This window comes from Nannobrachium achirus, assembly GCF_963921795.1.
Source record: "Nannobrachium achirus genome assembly, chromosome: 9".
NCBI lineage: Eukaryota > Metazoa > Chordata > Actinopteri > Myctophiformes > Myctophidae > Nannobrachium > Nannobrachium achirus.
In genome coordinates this window covers 43,865,629-43,887,489 of record NC_137818.1, presented here as the reverse complement: position 1 = coordinate 43,887,489, position 21,861 = coordinate 43,865,629, and the positions used below count along the sequence as shown (strand labels likewise).

The 21,861-nt window shown below is 41.0% G+C and overlaps 1 protein-coding gene across 3 annotated transcripts in view; it reads left to right on the top strand.

The window, feature by feature from the left end:
- The first annotated feature begins 893 nt into the window (after positions 1–893).
- Positions 894–21,861, top strand: part of asxl1 (ASXL transcriptional regulator 1) — a 28,616-nt gene continuing 7,648 nt past the window's right edge. For all 3 annotated transcript variants that reach the window (XR_013962308.1, XM_080733048.1, XM_080733047.1), the window contains exons 1-9: positions 894–1,294; positions 5,543–5,626; positions 6,774–6,893; positions 9,642–9,864; positions 11,303–11,457; positions 13,637–13,721; positions 15,666–15,785; positions 19,160–19,326; positions 21,491–21,587. Coding sequence is in view for 2 of the 3 variants with exons in the window: in XM_080733048.1 (XP_080589174.1) it covers positions 1,238–1,294; positions 5,543–5,626; positions 6,774–6,893; positions 9,642–9,864; positions 11,303–11,457; positions 13,637–13,721; positions 15,666–15,785; positions 19,160–19,326; positions 21,491–21,587 (1,108 nt within the window). In the remaining variant the exon portion in view is untranslated. The remainder of the gene's footprint in view (positions 1,295–5,542; positions 5,627–6,773; positions 6,894–9,641; positions 9,865–11,302; positions 11,458–13,636; positions 13,722–15,665; positions 15,786–19,159; positions 19,327–21,490; positions 21,588–21,861) is intronic.

Genomic DNA, 21,861 nt, shown 5'->3' with positions numbered 1-21,861 from the left:
AAGCAGAGCCCAGGATTACATAGGCAATTGGCACTGGGTGAAAATGTGTGGGATAAAAATTATAGCTAAAATATATATCGGCAGACAATGCATAGAACATAGGCCAATGCTACTGTGTTCTATATGTCATTCAATGTTATATGAGTTTAAAAAGGGATCTCAATGTAAATAAGCCATTCCTGAGCGTATCCTTTCAGTTGACCTTGTAGGCCTACCAGTGAGCTGTACTGTCTTTACCTTTTCCTATGCAAAATTCTAATACATTCTTCAATCAATAATGGAAACCTTTGATTCTGAATAAAGCTGATTCTCTAGCCTACAGCCAATGCGAGCCCAGCACCCCTTCTCTAAAACGTAACATTAGTGTGGTCCTTTAGGCTTTAGGGAGTTCCAGGGGGTCCCCAGCTAAATGATAGTTGGGGACCGAATGGATCCATTCTGGGAAAATCAGAAAGTATGTACCCGTCCATTTGGCTCCATTCATTAGGGTCTGTCAAACTGGGGGTCCTTGAAATTGAAATGGTTGGGAATCACTAAATCTTCTCTATGGGGACGCGTCCCTGCCCTGGCATATCTTTTCAAATGAGGGAAAAGAAAAAAGTGGGAATGAGGCCCATTCCCACTAGCACTAGGCCAGATAACAGATTAAAAAAATCTCTTTCTCCAGATAAAAAAATATCTGTATCTTACCATCCACTTGAATGGAGAAAGAGATTTTTTTAACTGTTATCTGCCCAGTGGGAATGGGCTGTCTGAGAACCACTGATCTATCTGAAAGTGGGATTTTATTTTGGAAGTCCACAAGCGGAAACGCCCCTTCATATTTGCAGCTAACTTTGCCACTTCTTCCAGCGTAGGCTACTATCACATCACAGAGGCTTGTCACTGCGCCCCGTGTGTGTTTATAGGCTAGGTAGGTTAGCTAGCTAGCTTCATGCTCCTGCGATCGCCGTAGTCTTATTCACTCAAATGCAAACAGCATACCATGAATTGAAGCCTAACCGAGCTGATTACAGCGATCAACAAACAGCGAGGACCGACGAATCAAGACGATCAGAAGAGCGGACCTGCTGTATTCAGCTAGTAGAGTTAGCCAGTCTTTGCTAAACACGCTAACGGCCGAGCAGGAGCAGAGCAGAGCAGCAGCCTTGTAGGGAGGAAAGGAAAGGAAAGGAACGGGGACGCAGTGTGACAGAAAAACACAGACAACACAACACAACACACAACACCGGAGGAAATGAAGGACAAACAAAAGAGAAAGAAGGAGCGCACGTGGGCCGAGGCAGCTCGCATGGTAAATATACAAATAATAATTACAACATAAATTTTATATAAAAAACAATAACTTTGTTCGTGATTTAAAAAAAAGAAAGAAATGTCCTTCTGTATTGGGTTGCATGTAAAGACTTCCTTCCTCGCGCGACGCCCTTTTCTACGCCTGCCGAGCGACACAAATAAAAAACAAACATAATTTTGTTAAGACAGGAATATCGATGAACCTCACGTCAACACTTTGTTTGGTTGAAAATGTGTCGTTTTTTGGCTTCATCGGTTATTTGGTCTGCTGTCGCTTTTGCCAGAAAGATCAGATCTACAAGCTGAAGACGCGTTGCTGTGTAACGCGTTGTGAGCTTGTACATCTGCTCTTTCTGGCAAAAGCGACAGCCAGATCAAATAAAACGTAACACCGTTAGCATTATATGAGCACTCTGTGATGAATCAAACTGGGCTAATAAGCCAAATCATTTCACATTTTCAGTATAGTATTGTTATATTAGAATATCAGTGTAGCTGCTAACCGCTACATGTAGTGTTGACATGCTAGCTGCTAACGGCTAACATCAAAGCTCACAGATCTCTGTTTTGACCCCTTTGTTTGCTAGAAAGCTAAGCTAACGTTAACTAGCATCGGTACACATGAACTAAACAAAAGCCCCTCGCGTTCAAAAATGTATTTAGAACCAAAGTGAGCTCCTTGGGCAAAACCAATAAACAAAACCAGTTGTAATGCAACATAATGCACACATTATTGTATAACATCTAGCAAGGCTAGGTAGGCTATTGCTAGCTTAACTGGTCAGAAAATAACATTGGGTTGCTATGAATGAGCCAAACGTAGTAAGTACGATATACGAACCCAATACCCTGTTTTAAGACTGGGCTTACAAAGCATAAATAACAATGTAACGATATCCAGTTAACAGTCAGGACAACATTTTGATTGCTAATCTCACTGAAGGGTTGTAAGGTTAATAAGTACCACAACTAGGGGAAAAGAAAGCCATGTTTCCATAATACTCAATATGATAGAACTTGTGCACAGTCATGACTTTAGTAAAAACATTTTTTTAACTAGCATTTCAGTTATGGCTTGATACGGAGGGAAAGCTGAAAGGCTAGGCAAACCATGGGTTTAGATTGTGTTTAAATTCTCAGTTTTAACATTGTCACACAAGTAATTCAGGATGCTTTGAAATTGAGGCTAACCTGCTCATTTTGGTTTTCTAAATAGCCTAGTTAAGTAAGAGAAATGCACCAATAGCCTCTGTTTATTAACATGATTGTCTTGACTTAACTCTCTTCTAGTCTTGTTTACTTTTACCAGTTCAAAGATAAGTTTTGTCTTTTCCCATGGTAGCTACGTATATATTAGTATTAGTACCACTACCATCCCTTGCTGTGAATTTGACTTCACTCCCCATTCACTCTCTGTCTGTGATGTATTTAAACGTATTTAGCTCGCGAGAAGCAGTGAGGATGCTCACACCTTCATTTGCTAAATATGGGAGTGGGAATAAAATAAAAAGCACAGGGTTACAGTTAAGGGTGTGGCTGGCTTCATACGCCAAACCCCCCATTTTACCCCCCTGCACATCAGTGCCAGACAGCATCCATGCATTGCAACGCCACAAAGCCCTGCTGCTGCACTGCTTTCAACTTAGCTGGGAATGCACAGCCCTATGTATTTATAAACCAGGCCCATGTGTCACTGCAAGGTCTTGTGGTGAGAATGTGGGACTTTATAAGAGTCCAACACAATTCTAAACACGCAGCACTACTGAGAAACCTCATTGTGGTCACTTTGGGGTTAGACTAAAATGTTAGTGCATAATTGTTTAATCAGCAGAATTCAATAAGGACCAAATGCCCATTTTTCTTTTGGATGTGGTATGGCATCATGAAAATCTTGTGTCTTGCATCAGAGATGACTAAAATAAACGATTCTATTCTTACACTTTTGTGACGGCCAGGAATTGTTCTTTTGATTCTTTAGCAAAAATAGAGAAGGCTTCACAATGGAATAATTATAGCAAATGATGTGCAAAACAATTGTTGACACGTGGAAAGCAGACAAAATGTGCAGTCTTTTGTACTGCTGTCTATACAAGGTGTGCAGAATTGAACACACCTAATATTGCCTTGGAAGTACTGTGGTGTATTGTAGGCCAAATGTTGCAGTGAGTGCACGCTGATCACTTTAAAGCTTGTAAAAACATTTGGGATGAGCATAAACATTGGTAGGATCTTGCTAGTTGACTCTGGGCTAAATGTTTTACCGTAGCTTCTGTCTGATCTATTTGAAATGGTATGTAGCTTTCGTTTTCATCTGTGCTGCTGCAGATTTGTGAATCAGTATATATATTTTTTTACCTCCTAGAAATTTACCTCTGTTTCTTGTCCCAAAAATAGGCCAACATTCATACTTGACCCGTTGGGAAAAGGAAAAAAAGAAAAGTACATACATTGGGCTGGATTGTTAGATTTCCCCTCTGGTCATAGTTCTAGGATCAAAGCATATGAATAGGCTGGTTATTAGTATGGAGATGGGGCTTGTATCTAGGCAACACTACACATTAAAATCTTATAACTTAAGAGTGTACAATTGTATGGGTCCATTCCTTTCAATTGTACACTCAGTTATGTTAAATGTCTAGGATTATTTCTGAGTTTAATTTGGTTCCTTTTTACACTCTCATAGTGACTTAGATTAGCAGTGCAGATTCTACTGTCTATGCTCCATGGAAATGTATTCAATATTCACATAAACTTGGCAGCGTGCATTTCCCAGCTCCACAGATTGGACAGATCTTTGGTATCCTTTAGATTTCTCACAATATGTTTTAAACATAGGCCTTAAATGAGAACATAGTACAAAGAGAGCTGTGGCCCAGTGCCATGTCTTTTTGTGTCCCTGTTCTTCCTGGCCCATTTCCTGCACGTGTATCCCATTCAGCCGGGCTGAAACGACACCGTTTCACAGTCCCTCCCCAATCATGGTGTCGTTTCCTTCCACGTTTGCCCATGACAGCGGGCCACAGCAGATGAAAAGAGACCACCATCAATATCAGAAACATAATCTGTGTGACGTGTGTCTAGACATATACATTTCATCTGAATTAAGTACTGTACTTTCTGTGTAATTACTGTCTGTTCCGCAAGGAGTCAAAATTAACATTTAACGGGAGGGAGAGGTTTACCCTAGAATGTTTTAGAAGCTGAAATGCTGGTAGTACATTACAGTTAAATTGCATGCTTTGGTTTGGATTCCCTCCCTCTCTCTCACGAACGCACACACGCACGCACGCACGCACGCACGCACGCACGCACGCACGCACGCACGCACACACACACACACACACACACACACACCCACCCACCCTACATTTGGACAGCGCAGTGATAGTGTGACATTCACCTGCGTTAGGAAGGTCACTCTCCATCTGGGATTTTGTTCTGAGTAGCTGCATTGTTCAAGGTCTTTCTCTCCATCCATACACACGTTTGCCCATATCCACTCAGTCCTGTAGCATACTTTGCATGCTACGACAAGATGGAAGGAGCAATACCACTTCATTTACCGTGATCATCCACCACCAGTTGGCCACTCTGAATACTTTAAAGTGATGCATAAAAAGTTGAATAGCATGTCAGACAATTGAAATTTAAGGCCTGTATAAGTTGATAAGAGCCAAGATAATGTAATTTGACATACAGAACGTGACTATGTGGTAGTCTTGAGACAGGTTTTCCAGGTAAAAGCTTTCCAACAGTTCTAACCTGTGACTGGAGGTGGCACTGTGCCAATCCATGGATTGCTTCTAGCTTCTTCAAGATATCTATTATATCTATAGTAGATGTAAATGAATGCCTGTCTGGTTTTAAGATGAGCAAGTATAGATGTGTTCATGTTCAAACCTAGCTAACATGCATACTTAATAATAACCCCCTTAGGACAAATTACTGATGCATACAAATTAGTACTTTTCCCTTGAATTATTTTGAGAGACTCAGTAAATACTATTAAAGGGGCAGTTCAATGAGACTATAAGGATTAGTGTCATATGCTATTCTTCTGGCAGTGTTTTGACTTTACTCCCGCCATTTGTTTAGGTAGACAAACACTTAACCTTTGAGCCAGTCTTGATCAACAATGGTCCACTCCAGATGAACTGTTGTGTCTTACGCTACGGGTGTTTGAATCTTGTGTTGAAAGTGTAGATCAGTGCTGTGTTCTGTTAAAACAATTTTATATCCTTCACAGGTTTTGGAGAACTTTTCCGATGCTCCAATGACTCCCAAACAAATCCTACATGTCATCCAGACAAAGGGGCTCAAGGAAATGAGGTTCGATACGATATACACACCCTAGTAAATTATCTTTAGCCTGTTTTGTACGTAGCTCTGCTCCAATGTTTTGCACCCTGAAATAATCGATAATCTATAAGCTCACAATGTATCACACGTGTTGTGAGCTTGTAGGTCGGTTATTTTCGGTGCTTAACACCACACAACTACAAGCCATAGTCTCTGTATGGAAATTATTAAAATATTGCATATGTGTGATTAAGTGCATTATAACTTGATTGTGTTACTGGATATGGTGGAAATGAATATGGAATAGCAATAGAATGTTCCCAAAACGTAAATGGCAAAATGGCAGAGAAGATAGTACAAGTGTCCATTTTATTATTGGCTGCCGGTGTCCTCTTTCTCATAATGTGAAGATTTTAGATGTAAATGTTCCTACCCGACAGCACAAAGGAAGCTTGCCTCACTGATTTCATTTACTTTCTCCTTCCAATCTCTGCATGTGTTTGGACCTGAACTGATTGACTGGTGCTTCTTGTCGAAACAGGAGGTAAGTTGAAAGTCATAATATTTTATTTTAAGTCACATACAATAAGAGAACAGAAATACTCTCTTTCTATACCCGTTTCTCTTCATGACATATTACCTCACATGTTCAGTTCATTAATATTTGATACCTTTTGACATGATCTTTTGCCTCAAATGTGCTATGATTAGGCCTGTCACAATCATTACATAATCGTCTAATCGCAATTGTTCTAGATAATCACAATTATTTTTGCAAAATCGTCATAATCGTTTCCATTTTGAGAAATGTTCAGACAGTTTCAAACACTTTCAAAAAGTAGTGGAAATAGCAGATCTACAAGCTCACAACGCGTCTCATCGCGAGCTTGTAGATGAGCTATTTCCACTCAACGTTTATTTGAACAAGTATCAAATATGTCAGTCATTTATTTGTATATTTAGGTTCTGCGTCGTATCTGCCATGTGCAACTTCAAAGCCTACAACCAAACAGAAATGTAATTGTCAATGACAAAAATACAATTAAATCGGTAATCGCAATTATTTGAATGACAATTAATTGTCATGTAAAATGTCATAATCGTGACAGGCCTAGCTATGATCTTGTGTCCAATACACTAAGCTTTAATTAGACTGTGTGTGAATGTGTTTGTCTTCCAGTGGCACAGCTCCACTGGCCTGTCTGGTCACCATGCTCCACTCTCAGGTTCGGGGGGACAGAGTTAAGAACAGCATCTTCTTCAAGCTGCCTGGACGCATGAGCCTCTTCACTCTCAAGGTATAATTGATTTATACCGTGTACAAGCTCACAATGCTTCAAATCCAAGCTTGTAGATCTGCTATTTTTAGTGCCCAACAAATATGTGCTTTTGTAGAAACAGGAAACACTTTGAAGTGATACTTAATTTAGGTTGCTAGTTATTTGTCTTTGTGGTGTACAGCTTTATTGAAAACTTTGTGTGTGCGTGCATGCTTTGCTGACTGCTGATTGCTGAATAATTGCAACATCATTGTTGATCCAATATGGAGTAGAAAAGGCTAGGGGAGGACTTCTGAATCACCCTACAAGGTGACTTATATAGGAATAAAATATTTGGATGACGATAATTATACATTAACATAACAATGAAGAGATGCCATTTTAATATAGGAATAAAATATTTGGATGACGATAGCCCGAAATAGAATGGTTGTTGGTAGATTAGCCGTGAAATTTCTATTATTATATTATGATCTGAACCACATTCATTTTACCAGACATCCAGCGCTATATCACGTGGTCTTCATCCCCCATTACCATTCCGCGATCCGGGTTGTTTTACTCACCCCAGTTCCCAGTGAAATTCTCAATCTGCATTGGCTTAGAGTGGGAGATTCGGCTGACGCATCATGTCCCTGTGCGTTTCGCGTGCGCGATCCGTTCACGTAAATGTCCCCTCAAATAATCCACGTGTGACTCAAGAGTAGAACTGAAAAGTTTCGCTAGCATAGCCCCCAGCACGGCTGCAGTAGAAGCACTCGTGTACAGACAGTAAACGAATGGGTGGAAGGTGCCTTGGAGAAGGAAAGGGCCATGACATCACTTCTGCTTCATGTCAGACCAGCCATGAGCTATCGATGCACGAGTGGTGACTAGGGAAGGTTAGACGATCGCCGATTTTCGGATGAAAATCATTTATTTCGGTAAATACGGGAAAAGACGAGCGGCTGAGACCCCCCCTCGTCACTTTTTATAGTAACATGTTAGGTTACATCGTTACTGCCTTTAAAAACGAATCTGTTACGTTACTATGTTACCCACTGAGAAAAGTAACTCGTTAGGTTACTAACTATTTCTGTTACCGACCATTAAGACCCACCTGCGAGGAAGTTTGGTAAACATAAAATAGAGTGCAGCCTACCAGAGTGTTGTGGAGCTGTCAGCTGTGTGTGGCTGCATGCAGTTTGAACGTGGATAATGTAATGATGTTGATCTATCCTTTCACCAGTAAATCCAAAAATAGTGTGAATCCTTCCACAGCCTTTAAGGGCTTCTTTTAAGCCCTGCCATGTCGTGCGTGACTGTAAATTAATGTAAACAAGACAAATAAGTTCTCCAATAGATGACCGTGTTACACCAAATTTCATAAATGTCGTAAACTGTAGAATGACTACCACCACCACAGACTGCAACACATTTCTGGTTGGTCACCCTTTTCCGTGTAAAAATATGGGCCATGCATGCATGCATGCCTCCTCAGCTAGGCTCCTCTGACAGAGAAGAGCTCATTCATTCAGGAAACAGCGCAAATGTGTCAGATGGATTATTTTTCCTTTGTGGCAACAGAAAGAACAGGGAATTATAGGTATTAAAAGTAACTAATTAACGCTGTTATTTTTGGAAAATGTAACTGGTAACGATCCTACTAAATTGCAAAAGTAACTCGTTAAGTTACTCTGTTTCCCCCAAACCTAACACTGTTAAGTAACGCTGTTAGTTATAACGCTGTTACACCCAACACTGATCCTGACTGAGTTCTCTATCTTGATTGAATACAATTGGTATCCCATTCCTGACCTTAAAATGCATTTTCTGTTTAATGAAGAGCAAGAGAGACTCTTGGTACTGAACAAACACTATAGCAAGTACTATCACAATATAGATCTATTAAACACTTATTTTAACCAAAGAAAATCACTTGCCCTACCTTAATGTTGAATAGTATATAGGAAAAATCCTGACACACTGTCTTCACTTACAGGAGAGTTTATTGAATATAATAATTAATTATTGAATAACTGATAAATATTGACCCCCGGTGTACTGCAGTAGTCATGTCTCGTGAACAGCATGTGGATCTCTATTTGAATACACAACCCGACATTAGATGAACATCAAAATATGTATTTATAAATTTGACAAAACACCCCCAAAAATGCCAAATTACGAGTGAACAACAGCTGCTAGCGTAGACAACAAGGTCACTAATGCTCGTAATTTGTTATCCATGTTGAATTAACCACTGGGGAATGTGGGTGTCCGCGTCATCATTTTCGAAAGGTCTCCACTCACGCTCGTCTGTGTTAGAGGTGCAGCGCTGGGGTTTTCAAAACAAAACGAGTTCAGCAGTGTTTTCAAATGTCCCTTTTAGGGGTAAAAAGGCCTGATTAGTCTGGATAGGTGCTAAAGTTAAATGTTTTAAAACAAAAACATCCTAGTGTAGACTAATAAGAGTTTCAAGTGAATCTGGCTGCAGATTTGAATGTTAAGAACATATTCCGACCAACTCAGTTTCCTACTCAATTTCCCTCACGGATGGGCTGCAGCTATGTACATGTACATACACTTCCCGGAGCGAGCGTCAGGCTGTGGTGAACGTTTTTAAGCTCGAGCAAAGTATTCTTTTAACACCAAAGAATATTTTTAACACCAAATGCTGTCTCCACTCCAGCACTCAAAGAAAAGCAGCCAATTTAAACACCCAGAAAGTGTTTGTACCTTCTGTTGTCTGCTTCTACATCGCCCCTGTCTCATGTCCTGTTGCAGAAGAACGCCCTGCAGTGGACCAAGAGCCCGACAGAGTCCGAGACGCCGACAGACGGGGCCGGTGCCGCCACAACTCCTACAGCCACCTCCTCCTCCGCCAACACCACCTCCTCCACCAGTGCAGCGGGCCCGGCCTCAGCACCAGCCACCCCCGCTGAGGGCACAGAGCAGGAGAGCTGTGACTCCACCGAGACCACGGCTGCAGCCAGCGGAGAGAACGATGGTAAGCTTTGCACAAGCACCCGCTTCTGATTTGCATTGCTGGTGTCATCTGCCATAGAATTGAGCCTCATTTAGACTTTCACAAAGAGATTATTTAATCAGAGAATCGAAGTCGCCATCAATATTCTTATTGCAAGGTTGTAATCAATATCCACACGTGATGGGGTGTGTCGTCTTTATATAAGGCATAGGATCCGATCATAGAACTCTGGACATGGTTAACCACTTAACTCATTATCTGCCATTGACACATTTTTGACAAAACAGTGCATTTTTCAATCGGCCATAACTATGGATTGCATGGCCCACACAAGCACCCGCTTCTGATTTGCATTGCTGGTGTCATCTGCCATAGAATTGAACCTCATTTAGACACAAAGAGAACATTTAATTGGAGAATCTAGTCCCCCCCCCCCCCCCCCCCCTGTGACTACGAAAAATTGCTGGCAGTGGTTTGGTTAAATATTCATATATGCATGAGTTAATTGTTAAACTATGAAATATGTTGACTGCAATCAGCCAAATATGTATAAATATCGAGATTTAAGATTGAAATGGAGTCCAGGAAGACATGTTCCTGTACAGAGGAGGATTGATGGTTTTCACAGTATTAGGCCAGTGTTATGAGAACAACCCTGAGAGGAGGGAGAGCGGCTTGAAGAGGATAAATGGAGGTCCCTTGGGCCTGACGAAAATGATAAAACCACTCTGCTCTTTTTCTGTAATCCTGGATACAGTTGTTAGTTACCATGGTTACAGATGTACCTGCCACTGGCAGCTGTGACCTAGATCAGAGATGTTTATGTGCATTCATTTTTAATTGTGTGTATGTGTGCAGCGCTCTATGTCTTACATGCTGAAATGTGTGTTACAACTAAATGGCCTTGCTCTGGGGAACATCAAACGTGCATGGAATGATAACGATATTATTGCAGTCGTCGACATGGATATAAGCTCTAACTAAGCCTTAACGTGTTCCATGTCAATGTATGGCCACGGTGTAGGTCTCTAAATCACCAGCTTGTTGTTATTCTGATTAATTGTGTTAGAAATGTCATCCTCATCAGAGCAATCTGAATTTCCTGACTTTTCTTTTTTCAGTTATTCAGAACTGAATTCAATGTTTATAATTGTGTTTCAGGCGTGTTCTAATCCCGTAAAGTGATGGGTCTTTTAGACACTTGAACCCCAAAATGACTATTCTGGGGAAAACATTTCCCAGAAATAACATATCTATTATCTACAAGCTCACAACGCATCGATGTGTTGTGAGTTTGTAGATCTGTTAATATCTTTTGGTGAAGACATTTGGTGTAGAGGGAAAAAAGGGAAAAAGTATTGTTGTAACTGGGTTTTTACTAGAGTGGTTAAGACGAGACAGGAAAATACTATTTAGTCCATTCTTTGGGAGGATCTGACTGTGTCACCATGTGGTTTAGCCTCCGTGGACGAGAGCTCCTCCAGCGCCTCGTGCTCCACAGAGCCACCGCCTCCGAGCCAGCCTCAGACCCGCCTCAGCAGGGCAGCAGGACAGCAGGGACGCAGTGACACGCAGACCCAGCATGCCCAGACCAGGCTCAGCCGTTCCAGACAGGTACACAGCAACTGAACACTTGGAAGAGGCTTTTTTTTTCATAAATCTTTTGAACGCCCTTTACATCTGTGTGTTGGTTTAAAAAAAAAATATTTAACCAATAAAAAGTAGTAAAAAGTGCTTTGGCCAAAACCTCCTAACTCCATTGGATCCACACTGTCTCCCAAACCAGCGAACTACACCCGTTTAGCCCAATTTCTTTTTTTCTTTTCTTTTCTTCATAAATCAACATTTTGGAGTACTCCCCGACAGCAGAGATGTACAACCAAGATATCTTTCTCCTATCATATGGGAAACATGTTTTATGGTTTCATTCAGATTTTCATGGGAAAAATTGTATTATCATACTGTTTGGTGAGCAAGCAGTGTTTTTTCCCTGGCTTTTCTGCCTTTATTGATAGTACGCAGTAGAGAGAGAGAGGAAGCAGGGAGAGAGAGACGGAGAGTGACACACAGCAAATGTCGTCAGGCTCTGAAATCAAACCTGCGTCTCGCTGTCAGGTATTAGAGCCTATGTGCAAGCAGTGCTGCCCTGGCATATTTCCTCTATGCATAACTGTAGTCCTAGGGCCCAAAGATGGCATATGTGTTTCTGGTTTGAGATTGTCTCTGCTCTAGTTGATATTGGCATACAGCAAGAAGCTGGTATGCCTGCTGCATGATATTTTCTTTCCTAGGCAAGAAGAGAGCTCATTTTGGTAAGAGGGGTGAGGCGCACCCGAGCGAGCTACTAGGCCTCACACATCGACGAGCGTGCCATCCAAGTAGGCAAGTTGTGGTGGATGGAATAGGCTATCACATCAACCAAAAACAATCTCCCTTCCCCTGCTCTCAGCCAAATCATTTGCTGTCTGTGCTCAATTCGTCCCCTGCCATCCTATGAAAAGAAATAATCCGAAGTTAAGTGTAGTACAGTTATGCACAGAGCCTGTCACTCTATTGAGTGAGAGCTAGGGACTATCTGCCCGTCCATTTCAGAAAGAGGTAGCTTGAGAAGGACGACTGTTTATGTATAACATGGCTAGATTCAGGGTTGAGGTGCAAACTAAAGAGAGCTGGACTTGAAGTAATTGAAATAGCTGGTTATGCAAAGTACAGCCTCTGTCACAAAAGAAATAATCTGTGGCAATAAGGGCTTTCATGCCCTTTTGTTACACTGCCAGACAGACATGCATGGACAAAAACACAATCACGATTCATGATTCATGACTATAATGACTACCAGTCTGGACCCAAAATGCAGCTACTCTCAAAGGCCCTCAAGTCACGAGGCAGATGATTTCTGCCGATACAATGCGTCATTTGAGCCTGCTGCCAACCCAGAAGTGTGCGTCTCAGTAGTTCTCATGCATGACATGTCAAGTTCCCCCAAATGTATGAACAGATCCTTCTAGAAAAATTTGAATATTGTGTAAAAGTACATTTTCTTGAAACTTTCATATATTTCTTGAAACTTTCACATATTCTAGATACACTGGATGTGGACATTCAGTGAATTATTCCAAACCTTTTTTTGTTAAAACTTGGATTTGTTTATGGCATACAGCTCATGAATATCAAAAGTCCATTTTCAAAATATTACAATATTACACAAGACCACTCAAAACAAGGATTTATAATAGAAATAGAAATGTCAACCTTCTGAAGTCAGAGTTGCTTGAAGTCCAGTGGGAAGTTTCCAAAGTCATTTATGATTTGGGGTGCTAAGGCATCTGCAATGCTTTTTTACATAATATTCTAATGTTTTGAGAAGGATCTGTATTTGGCAACAGGCCCCCATTTGAATAGATACTGTGCCGGGGTTCCCCATAAGACGAGATTTGTCAAAATGTGTCGAGACTGGTCAAATTATTTAAGAAAAAAAGGAAAACTGTTACTAATTTCGCTGGAGACACCCTGGAACCCCCTGATGGACCCAAAGGTCCCTGTCCCTGGACAATTTGAGTACCGGTGTGCTAAGTGACTAAATAAGAGCTCTGTCTATTGTGAGCTTGTAGATCGCCTATTTACAACACACTGCACTGGAAACCACCATGAGTATGAATCAGGCTTGGCTCTGATTGGCTACTATACATTACTTGCCAGGGTAGATAATCATATCATGCTCTTTCCCCCCCCCCCCCCCCCTCACGGTTTACAGGCCTTTCTGTTTATATACTGAATCATTGTGTTACTACAGTCGGGGAGACAGCGGAAGAAGGCGGTGATGATGCCACGTGTCGTCCTAACGCCACTCAAAGTCAACGGAGAGCATGTCCCGTCAGGTAAGAACCAGTCTCAGCTTTCTGTTTAGCCCTGGCTTCTTCCCTCTTTGTATCTTTTCTCTCCTTGACGTCTCTCTCCGTCTCCCCAGCCGTATTTGTTTTTTTTTTCTCTCAAGCCTCTTATAGTCATTCACGTTCCCAGCTCGCTCTATTCTCCTCCTCTCGCTCCACCTCCTCCTCCAAAGCACAGCCATGTTTTTACTAGCAGACAAACAAACACTCAACTATTGTGTCCTTAAAAGATTTTTCTAAATGTTTTTGCAGACTACCATTAGTCATTGTCTTTCATTTGCTCACAGCTAGGAGTCCATTGGTCCATTTGGTCCATTTAAGCCAGTATGGGTACAAGGAACTATAACTTGACTAGATGAAAGGAAAAAACCTGAGTGTTCTTGAAATATTTAGCGCAATGTTCATAATCCTGAAAGCTACATGACGTAATGTCAGCACATTCAATTAATAAAGGAAAATAAAATCAATAAATCACAAAACAAGTAAGTATAATAAGATGATGTGATCAAATGATAGACAGTTAAATAACCCTTGGGTTGCACTCTGTCTGCATTGTATTTATCTAAAATGCCTGGATGAGTTTTCTAAACGCCCTCTCGCTTTGCATAAAAGAGGCAACATTAAAGACAAACTTGTTGGGACTGATTCTTTTACTCGTCAGCTTACTTGGCTGTTTTGTCTACAGTCTGTTTATTTTGCACGCAAGAATTGTATCGATTACATTCCATGATAAAAAGCAATTCATTTCTGCATCCAGGACATCGCAGCTGTGAGTGTGCACCCACTCGGAACAGGAGGGAAGGCGTTTTGGAGAAATAGGTTGCAACCAAAGGGTCTTAATGAGGAGTTATGAAATTTGTATTTCAGTAGCTAGCTTATGTACGGTTATTTATCGATTTGGCTTTCATTTATCATGTCATTTAAATGTATTGATATGTCACGTGACCTTAAACACTTAACCTTTTTATACTGGGTCTCCCAGGGGTCTGTCTATTCTTGCTCCAGTGCTGTTTCTCTGTACACATCCGATGTCCAAAATAGGAACGCGGGGGTTAAAAGGCTGCGCTTATTGCACCCCTGCAAATGCTGAAGGATTACAGGCGAAACACGTCTGTTTGTATGCTGCGTTAAATATTTCAAGAATACTCAACTGTGTGGGTTTTTTTTCTCCCTCTTTCATCTAGTCTTTCATTTGCTCGCCACATCCCAGCCAGATCAGGTTTTAGAAGCTTGAGCAAGTAAGAGAGTCTCGTAGTTGCTACGGTCACCTCAGCTTCTACTACTCAATGTAGAAAATGACCCATAATTCCTGTTATGATGGAAAGTCTTCTAAAACAACAGTTTGCCTATTGGCTAAATATTGCTTTAGATTCTAAAGTCCTCTAGAGTTTAGAGAATGAAAACTGATGCTGATAAAATTCTCATGGGTGATTCATAATCGAATACATGTTCTGACCTCCACATTCATGAGCCAAAAATAAATAATGGCTTTAAGTGTTGATTGGTGGCTGGTGACCAGTCTGCCAGTCAAATCTGTCCCTGCGTACCTGTTGTGTATGTGCTTAGTTTCTCCTAAATCCCTGCTAATTGATCATTCCGACAGTATTATTTTTCCACACTGGAATATTGTATCTACTTTCATTCTTGTCCACAAGTCCCACATTTTAAATCATCTACAGATATAAAACAAAACAAACTAACTCTTACTGAAGTCCTGTCGGCTAGAGAAACCTCTACCTCTGTGTCCTGTCTTTGCTGGTGTGTGTCAGTATGTCGTTGTGCGCTCCCAGCCTCCCCTTGTTGCGCGGTCTCTGCTGCTCCCTCTGTGGCGGGTTCCACAAACCCAAACCCAGTCCGTCCAGTCCATTCTCACACACACACACAGTGACCTGAGTGTCTCACCGGCGCCCCACTGCCACCTCTCCCATTCAGGAACAAAAGGGAGACGCAGGGAAGGCTCTAGGGGGGGTCCGGGCCCCACACTACGCGCTCGCCCAGATCTGGGCTGGAAGCGCCCCCAGCACTTCAGGAGTATGCACAGCCTCCAATCAGGTACAGGGCTTATTGCCTCCGGCATTGAACCAGCAACCCTGTACCCAATCAACCCTGTCCCCGAAGCTCCAATTAACCTCTTAACCACATTAACCCTGGTGTCCCTGTTTTGGGTATGGCATTATAGGAGGAAAAATATATATATACTTTTTCCTTTTCTCCCGCCTCCCCGAGAAATGGCCAAAATAGCAGATTTATAAGCCTGTGAGCTTGTACGTTGACTATTTTCGTTATTTCCTGCATGACAAATTATATCGGGCTTAATTGGTTAACCCTACTCCAAGCTGCAACAACGCCACTAGATTACAATGCAATATGATATATGACATTGAATGTCATGGGAAATCTACTTGACATGTGCCGTGAAATACATTAAAGGTTTGGCTTTAATTTGGATTTGAGCTAATTGAAACAGATCTTCCGTAAGTGAGAAAAGGAACAAGATTGGTTCTTGATTAGTTGCAAAAGTGGTGGTATATATTTGGACATAGTAGCTAGATAGTGAATCCAGATTAGCATTTGGTGGATGATACCAACAGGATTCTGCAGAATGTAACTACTTTGTTTAGTGCAGTTGATTCTATCAGCCAGTTGTTTAAATAATCCCTAGATATAACTGGATATGGTAATTTAATAATAATAGTGCAAATCGGTAGCAGTGAAACATATACCGTGGAATTCTCAATGTTGAATTCTCAATTCCAAACTAGTCTAATTGCTTATATTAGGTTAACACATTGAGTGCTTTTCAAGCCAGGATTTCAAAACCAGCTGTGGAGTGCATTTCCCGATTAAAGTCGGGATATAGCTTTTATATTAAATAACAGTAGCGTGCGGGCCGCTACTGTTATTTCGTTTTTCGCATGTGATGCAAAAACCCAATTTCCCATGATCCTTTGGGAGATGACGTCATTAGGGAGTGAAATCCTCCATTGGCTTCAATGCAATCCTCTGCAGTAAAATGGCTTCATCTCGGATTCATCAGATTTTGTCGATTGTCGGGGAAAGTTTTTTTTTTACGGGCTGTAACTAAGCGACGGACAGTCGCGGTAAAAAAAAACAACTTCAGGGAGAAAGAAGACATGTTCGAGCGTGAATTTGCACAACATGGACACGCTTGTGGCTTCCGTGGGTCTTCAAAATAAGGTGCAATCAATGGAAAAACCCTGGCACAAGCTTTCTAAATAAATGTGTTTAATTAACTAGGATTTTACTGAGTGAATCGTTTTGTGGCTAATGATGCTGAACAGAACAGCTATACTCACACAGCCTCTTTGGGATGAACACTGCTGGTACCTGTAGAATTTCCTGTTTACATATGTTGTATGTCTGAAAAGAAACTCTTTAGATTTGAATCTGGCACAAGCGTTGTGTTGCAACATGCATAGCCCCCCACCACCTCCCTTTTTCTCCACTGTGCTAACCAAAAAAGAAAATACAACATGGAAGCACCCACCAATATCAAAGACAAATGCCACAACTCCTCATTCCTAATGTGTGAAACAGTTTGGCATTTAATCACGCTCTGACACTCTCCCATTCATGGCTAATGTCTCTGTCTCTTTATTGTAATGCAGCAACTAAAGGGCTCTTGGGTGGGTGATGGCTGATTTGTTTGGGCTGCAATTGTCGATTATTTCCTTGGTGATTTTTCTAATACTTTTTGATGAATCGAATAATCGGGAAGTGTTAATTATTTTGTCAACAGATTTGAGCCACTGAGTTGTAGATTAGCCATTTAAAGTGTCTTTTTTTCTCTCTTTTTTTAACAAAATAATTAAGTCAGCGATTCAGGAGACCCCAGTTGGTGTTTAAATAGTACTATTACATTTTGATAATGTAGAAGCCCACGTGGAAATAAGGTGTTCAAAGATAAAATAACCTGTCAGGACAGGCTCTTAAATCTGGGAATGGCTGAATTATCCTTTCTGCATGGATTAGCTTGATGCACAACAGGTGTGTAGTCTCTCCTAGCTCAGTCTAATTACTTTGCCTCACCAGCTGTGAGTTGTGGCTGCTTAAATAAGCTGTCACATACCCTACAAGGACCAATTTATAGTAACCCTTTAGAATAGTCATTTCTTTCTCTCAATTGTAATCTTGAATTATTCTGTATTATCAAACTTATTTCGGGCATCAGAAGCCAATATTATCTCTAGCATTTTTGTGTCCCTTTCCAGTGTGCTGACCTCAACAACTTTCATAGAACACCAAATAACTCCATTCAGATAGGGCCTACATTCAGTGTTTGAAAAACAGGAGTCTTCAGTTCATGTTAAACTGATGTTCAGAACAGGTAACTGGCTAAACTACACTTTCCCCCTGCTGCGGGACAATCATGGCTTCTCAAGTTGCATGCCTGATGTTTTTTTTTTTCTTCTTTTTTTCTTTTTGTATTTGTGCATGTGACATTTCAGCTTTCCAGTTAACAAATCATCCTTTTGTTGGGTTTTCAGTTTTGTATCTGTTTCTTTTAATTACACACCAATGGATTGGGGCTGTCACTCATGAGTCATGACTATCGATTAATGATTTTAGAAAACTGCCTTGAATGCTGTATTCCCTGTATAAGGTTAAGGTATTTGTTGAGGTTACTTTTAAAGCATTTAGAAATGCAGAGTGAATAAGGGAATGACATTCAGCAAACTTGCTGGCTGGCCAGGAATCGACCCGGGAACTGACTGGTCAGGGCGTTCCGCTCCTTGTGATGTGTGCCCCGGTTGCCCCTCTATGGTAACTTTTGAGTTGGAGTTCTTCAGTTTCTGGGTTTGAGGGTTAGTTCATATTCAAATAATGATTGCTCTCTCTGCTGGATCACATGAATTTTACATGGAGTAGTGATGAAATTTAAATACAACCTTTTTTTTTCCTGTTTGAAAAAGTGAATTCATGTAATGATTTTGGCTGATTTTGCAATTGTTTTAAATTCTTTTGCGATGTTTTATCTCTCATTAGCCTTGAGCAATATTCCCCACAGTTTCATAGGCAGAGCCTTAATATTCTGTGTCATGATGTATGCTTTTAACAACTTTCACCAGGCACCCCTCTTTTGGGTATATCATTATGGGTGAATCTTTTTTGAAAGTCTTTGGAAATTAGCACATCTACAAGCTCACAATGCGGCATAGTGAGCTTGTAGATTTGTCTAGTTTAGAAAAAATAAATAGAAAAAATAAAAACATATACATACATTTCAATTGAAAATTGGGCTTAAGTGGATAAGTAGCAAGACGTTCCGCTCGGCTGGCTTAATACTTGAATTAATTTGTAACCATACTTCACACTACTCTTAACCTTTGGGCATAATAACCTTCCAGCCTGCTACTACATCAGCAGTGACCTAACTTTTAGAGGGTGGGCTGATGTCTCTACAGGGCCCATGAAGAGGAGCCGAGGAGGGGTGGAGGTAGACTTTGAGACACCCGGCTCCATCCTGGTCAACACCAACATCAGAGCCCTCATCAATGTACACCGCTTCTCTGCCTTCCCTGCACATTGTCAACAGCAGCTGCTGCAGCTCCTCCCTGAGGTCGACCGCCAGGTGCGTCCACTTGACAAGCGGGATGCTTGTCTCAGCAAACATTTTGTGCACAGTAAAGGCCACAATTTAGGCATTTAGCACAGGGGTTCCCAAACTTTTTTGTCTCAGGGCACCCCTACATTATAATTTTCACTCCCAGCACCTTATACTTATAGCATATGGTCGTTGTCGGGTGGAAACCTTGTATGTCCAAAACTGTTCGTTTTGTATTTATCATCTATAAAATCATCTATAAAACAACGGCGTTGTGTGCTTGTAGATCGGCTGTTCTCACTAGTTTTGTGCAACGGTCTTGTATGATGAAGCAGGGCAAAAGACGTACACATTTGAAACTTGGAGAAACGAGGTTTCTGCCCGACAGTGACGATATTTGAGTGATTATGTTGCAAGGAAACAGTTGAGATAATAGCCATTTTGGTTAGAACTGACTGAAAATAACTTTGTACTTATACTAAATAATATTTTTTCAAGTGTCCAAATTAATTCCAAATATTATCAAATGATCTCGTGGCACCCCTGGACTTCCGTCACGGCACCCCAGGGTGCCGTGTCACCCACTTTGAAAACCCCTGATTTAGCAGACACTCTTAATCCATTTTACAATAATCAAGGTAATGCATCAATACAATAAGCAAGGTACAGCAACATCAAATGCATAGAAATATCAATCTAGGATTTTAGGTGACCGCCTACCCACCTTCACGTGATCACATGTCCACCTAAACTTCCTTATTGAAAATGGGCCATCATACTCATTTTTACTGCCAACCACCAGGTAAGAGTGATTCCTATGGAAAGTCCATTTGTCCAAAAACCAAACAACAAATGCCACAATGAAACGGGCAATTAGATCAAAATACAAATGCATTTAATTAATAATTAATTGTATGTAATTGTTTTGTTGTATTTTCTATTCATATCACTGTATTTCTTATTTCATTGAATTTTGTGGTAGACTATCTACCATTCAACTCTTGGACCATGGACCTCCACAGAGCCCCCTCCCTCGATCATTCTAGTTCAAATTAATCAGAGCTGTGTAGCTTACTCTGTCCGCAGAGTAGGATTGTTTACATCTAGCGTGGCTATTTTAATGCCTATATATCGGACGGGGACTGCCCATAAGTCCTACATCTCATTAGTCCTAATTTGGTTAGGTTTTAGGATTAGGTTTAGGCATAGTTTTACTGAGGTTAGGTTTAGGCATAGTTTTACTGAGGTTAGGTTTAGGTTTAGGCATAGTATTTTCACCATGTTAACATTCACCAAATTCTGACTAATGGGATGTAGGAACAATGAAATGTGGGACCAATGCCATGGCACCTTATCGGACATTTGGATGTTTTGTCATAGAGGTATGGATATGTTGCTATTTGACAGGTTGTATTTAGGCATGGTCACTAGAGGGGGACAAATTCTTGGTATAAATTCCTCAGCTCAAGACAAGTCCCAATTACTCTGATCATTTAGCTACAGTACTTCATTCAGACTTCAGAGAGGCAAAAAAGGTAGGTGGGCCAGGGTGACCGGTGAGTCGGCTTATCATCGCGGTTCAGTCACGTCATTTTGTAATATTCTAACCACTGCGTTGAAAGGGTGATCAGTGATCACCTAAAAGTGGAGTGGAACGGTCTTGAAAACACATCCTTTTTGTCTTTGGGAGTCTTTGTGTTAGGGGTGGGCGATATGGTGATAATTATCGTTGAGACGATACAATGTCTCCACGATACAATGTCTCCACGATACAATGTCTCCATGATATGCCTTTTCAGAGGTATCGTATATATTGTGATACAATTGAGGGAGCCTTTTAAAAAATCCTGTTTAATCGATAATACAGAGATTCATTGCTGAATTCAATTTAAACCTGCATTTTGGTCTAAATCAGTAGTTCTCAAACTTGAAAATGTCAAGGTCTCCACTTAACTCTAACAGTATACAAACTTACTTGTAAAGTTCAATTTAGACTTCCCAAAAGAAACCCAGAGAGTAGTTTTTGTCAAGTAACTTGAAAATTAACCATAAAAACCAATGTGAAAAATAATCGTGGTAAAATCGTGTATCGTGATACAGCTTTGGAAAATATTGTGATATTGTATTTTTCCATATCGCCCACCTACTTTGTGTTGAGTGTTGACCACTGGGATCTTCTCTCTCTCTGCAGGTTGGTCCTGATGGCATGGCCCGTCTCAGTAGTTCAGCCCTCAATAATGAGTTCTTCACCCACGCCTCACAGAGCTGGAAGGAGAGGCTGGCCGAAGGTGAGCCAAAGACCTCGATCACAATCTCTTTAATAAATGTTAGCATTACCTACATATGACACAGGTGCACATTGAACTACTCAGGGTTAGTGTACAAACACACAAGCACATGAGAAAATGACGGGCATGAAACCCCAGGCAGATTTGTGTTTGTTTTTTCTGGTTCGCTTCTACAGAAAGGTAAAAACATGACGGGCTACATAATGTGCAAACGTGAGCGCAAGGATACTGCTGCACTTTCGCTCCCATGTTAAGGAAAGCATGGATTCTCACG